At 39.6% G+C, this 4532-nt stretch overlaps 1 protein-coding gene across 1 annotated transcript; it reads left to right on the forward strand.

Moving 5' to 3' along the window:
* The first annotated feature begins 426 nt into the window (after positions 1–426).
* Positions 427–1475, forward strand: LOC706960 (triosephosphate isomerase). Its single transcript, XM_015128161.2, has one exon. It carries the CDS (start codon positions 456–458, stop codon positions 1200–1202), a length of 747 nt encoding a protein of 248 aa, XP_014983647.2. The 5' UTR covers positions 427–455; the 3' UTR covers positions 1203–1475.
* The last annotated feature ends 3057 nt before the right edge of the window (positions 1476–4532 follow it).

Below are 4532 nucleotides of genomic sequence, written 5' to 3' on the forward strand. Positions count from 1 at the left end.
GAAGATCTTAAAGGTAATAAAAAGTCACCCATCAAAGAAAAGCCCAAGAACTGAAGGATTAACTGCTGAATCCTGCAAAGCATTTTTAAAAAGAACTAACACCAATTATTCTCAAACTCTTACAGGAAATTAAAGAGAAGGGAAAACTTCCCACCTCATTTTATAAGGCCAGCATTTCCCTGATACTACAGTCATAGTAGGACACCATAAGAAAACTACAGGCTGATATGCCTGAAGAACATCAATGCAAAACTTCTCAACAAAATTCTAGCAAACTGAATGTAACAGCACATTAAAAATATCATTTGCCATATTCAAGTGGGACTTATCCATTGGATGTAACGATAATTTAACATACTTAAATTAATAAATGTGATATACCACTTTAACAAAATGAAGGACAAAAAATATGATTATATAGAGACACCGACTTTCAGCGCCTCGGCTCCAGCGCCATGGCGCCTTCCAGGAAGTTCTTCGTTGTGGGGAACTGGAAGATGAACGGGCAGAAGCAGAATCTGGGGGAGCTCATTGGCACTCTGAACGCTGCCAAGGTGCCGGCCGACACCGAGGTGGTTCGTGCTCCCCCCACTGCCTATATCGACTTTGCCCAGCAAAAGCTAGATCCCAAGACTGCTGTGGCTGCACAGAACTGCTACAAAGTGACTAATGGGGACTTTACTGGGGAGATCAGCCCTGGCATGATCAAAGACTGCGGAGCCACGTGGGTGGTCCTGGGGCACTCAGAGAGAAGGCATGTCTTTGAGGAGTCGGATGAGCTGATTGGGCATAAAGTGGCCCATGCTCTGTCAGAGGGACTCGGAGTAATCGCCTGTATTGGGGAGAAGCTAGATGAAAGGGAAGCTGGCATCACTGAGAAGGTTGTTTTCCAGCAGACAAAGGTCATCGCAGATAATGTGAAAGACTGGAGCAAGGCCGTCCTGGCCTATGAGCCCGTGTGGGCCATTGGTACTGGCAAGACTGCAACACCCCAAGAGGCCCAGGAAGTACACGAGAAATTCCGAGGATGGCTTGAGTCCAACGTCTCTGAAGCCCTGGCTCAGAGCACCGGTATCATTTATGGAGGCTCTGTGACTGGGGCAACCTACAAGGAGCTGGCCAGCCAGCCTGACGTGGATGGTTTCCTTGTGGGTGGTGCTTCTCTCAAGCCCGAATTCGTGGACATCATCAATGCCAAATAATGAGCCCCATCCATCTTCCCTACCCTTCCTGCCAAGCCAGGGACTAAGCAGCCCAGAAGCCCATTAACTGCCCCTCCCCTACACATGCTTCTGATGGTGTCACCTGCTCCTTCCTGTGGCCTTATCCAAACTGTACCTTCCTTTACTGTTTATATCTTCACCCTGTAATGGTTGGGACCAGGTCAATCCCTTCTCCACTTACTATAATGGCTGGAACTAAACGTCACCAAGGTGGCTTCTCCTCGGCTGAGAGGTGGAAGGGGTGGGATTTGCTCCCGGGTTCCCTAGGCCCTAGTTAAGGCAGGAGAGAAACCATCCTGTCCCTTCTTACATCATGAGGCCAAGATCCTCCCCTCAGAAGGCAGGAGTGCTGCCCTCTCCCATGGTGCCCATGCCTATGTGCTGTGTACGTGAACCACCCACATGTGAAGGAATAAATACCTGGCACTAGAAAAAAAAAATGATTATATCAATAGGTGCTGAAAGAGCATTTGACAACATTCAACATCTGTTGATGATTAAAAAAAAAAAAACCAAAAACTCTTAACAAAATAGAAACATAAGAAATGTGCCTCAACATGATCAAGTTCACATAATGGCAAGCTCAAGCTAACATTATTCTCAAACTTTCAAAGTTGAAAGCTTTTCCTCTAAGATCAGGAATAAGACAAGGATCCCAACTCTAGGCACTTCTATTCAACATAGTACTGGAAGTTTTAACCAGACCAATTAGGCAAGAAAATAAATAAAAGGTATTTATATAGGAAAAGAAGAAGTGACATTATCTGTTTGTTGTTGACATGATCTTATTTATAGAAAATCCTGAAAACTTTATCAAAAAAACTGTTATAACCAATTAACAAATTTAATTCATTAAAAGTTACAAAATTGAGATACAAAAATCAGTAGCGTTTCTAGGAAGTAACGACAAACTATCTGACAAATAAATTAAGGAAAAAAAGTCTCGTTTTCAATAGTATCAAATAATAAAATACTTCAGGTAAACTTAACCAAGAAGGTGAAATGTCTGTACACTGGAAGCTATAAGACATTGGTGAATGAAAATGAAGACAAATAAATGGAAAGACATCACATGTCCACAGAAAGGAAGAATACATATTATTAAAATGTCCATACTACCCAAGGTGATCTATAGATTCAATGCAATCTCTATCAAATTTACAATGTCATTTTCGATAGAAATAGAAAAAATATCCCAAAATGTGCATGGAACCAGAAAAGACCCCAAATAACCAAAGCAATCTTGGGCAAACAACAAAGCTGGAGGCATCAAATTACCTGAACTCAAATTATACTAAAAGGCTATAGTAATCAAAACAGCATGGTGTTAGCATAACAAAAGACACATTGACCAATAGAACAGGATAGAAGACCAGGGCTAGAAGTAATTCCAAGTATTTATATGGTCATTGGATTTTCAACAAATGTACCAAGAACACACATTGGGGGAAAGACATTCTCTTCAATAACTGGTACTGAAAAAATTAGACATCCACATGCAGAATAAAATTGGACCTCTATCTCACACCACACAGAAAAATCAGCTCAAAATGGTCAAAGACTTAAATGTAAGACCTGAAACTGTAAAGCTACTAGAAGAAAACATAGAGGAAGAGCTCCATGACCATGGTGTGGGCAATAATTTTTTAATGGGATTTCAAAAGCACAAGCAATGAAAGCAAAAGTAGACAAATGACATTTCAGCAAACTAAAAACCTTCTTCAAAGAAAAGAAAAGAAATAACAGAGTGAAGAGATCACTCATAGATTGGGAGAAAATATTTGTAAACCATTTATCTGATAAAGGGCTAATATCCAAAACATATAAGATACTCAAACAAGTCAACAGCAGAAAAACAAATAACCAAATTAGAAAATAAGCACAGATCTGGATGATATTTCTCAAAAGAAGAGATACAAATGGCCAACTAATATATGAAGAAAATGTTTAACATTTCTAATCATTAAGGAAGTGCAAATTAAAACTGCAATGAGAAACCACCTCATATCTGTTAGAATGGCTATTATCAGTAAGACAAATGATAACTAGTGTTGGTGAGGATGTGGAGAAAATAAAACCCTTTTACACTGTAGGTGGGATTATAAATTACTACAGTAATTTTGCAAAATAATGTGGAGGTTTCTCAAAAAACTAAAAACATAGTTATACAATATGATCCTGCAATTTTACCATACGATCCAATAATCCCACTTCTTGGTAAATATCCAAAAAATTGAAATCAGTATGCCTAAAAGGTCTGTACTCCCATGATCATTGCAGCGTATTTAAAATATCCAAGATATGGAAGCACCCTCAGTGTCTACCAATGGAGAAATGAATAAAGAAAAAATGGTATACATATAATGGATAACTATACCGTCTTTAAAAAGAAGGAAATTCTGTCATTTGTGACAACATAGATGGAACTGAAAGACATTATGCTAAGTGAAATAATCCAAGCAGAGAAAGGCAAACATTGTATGATCCAACTTATATGTAGAATGTAACAAATTCAATCTCACAGAAACAGAGTAGAAAGGTGTTTATCAGAGGCTAGGGGGAGGGTAAGGGATGAGCATAATCAAAAGGCATAAAGTTTCAGTTAAACTGGAGGAATGTTTTAGTAATCTGTTATACTGAATGGTGATTACAGTTAATAATAATGTATTGCATATTTCAAAATTACCAAAAGAATAGATTTTTAATGTTCTCATCACAAAAATATAAGTTGGTGAGGTGATAACACATATTCATTTGATTGACTCTTTCTACACATAGATCAAAATATTATATTGTAACCCATAAGTATATACAATTATTATCTGTGAATTAAAATAAATTTAAGAAATAAAGAAAAATCATGGCAGACGGGAGGCAGGACTAGATTGTAACTCCGAACAGAGCAGCATGTGGAGGCTTGCATTGCTTCTGCAGGACTCGGGAGATACCCCAAATATGAGTGACCCGACTGCGGAAGTGGAAAAGGGAGAACCTCATATCCCAAACACACATCCCCAGTAGAGAAGCTGAAGGTCTGTTTGTGGGAGAAGTTTCCAATTTTTCCTGGAGCTGAGTCAATTTAGAGAGACGCGCAAAATACAGGGGTAGAGGAATCAGCAAAAAGGCCCTGGGAGCTCACTGCATCCCCTATCAGGCCATTCCTGCCTGGCACCACAGGGATTCATCGGGAGGGTGGCCAGAGGAGCAGGGGTTAACACTTCTCAGGGAGAAGGAAATCTCTACCTGAACCTTGTGACAATTTGAACAAGGCAAGAAGCCTAATGGCCAGAACTCAGGGGAGGGCACAAA

Source organism: Macaca mulatta, chromosome X, assembly GCF_049350105.2.
Source record: "Macaca mulatta isolate MMU2019108-1 chromosome X, T2T-MMU8v2.0, whole genome shotgun sequence".
Lineage (NCBI taxonomy): Eukaryota > Metazoa > Chordata > Mammalia > Primates > Cercopithecidae > Macaca > Macaca mulatta.

What these genes read in the sequence shown, in the direction of transcription:
- LOC706960 (XM_015128161.2), top strand. Translation starts at nt 456, where the DNA reads ATGGCGCCTTCCAGGAAGTTCTTCGTTGTGGGGAACTGGAAGATGAAC.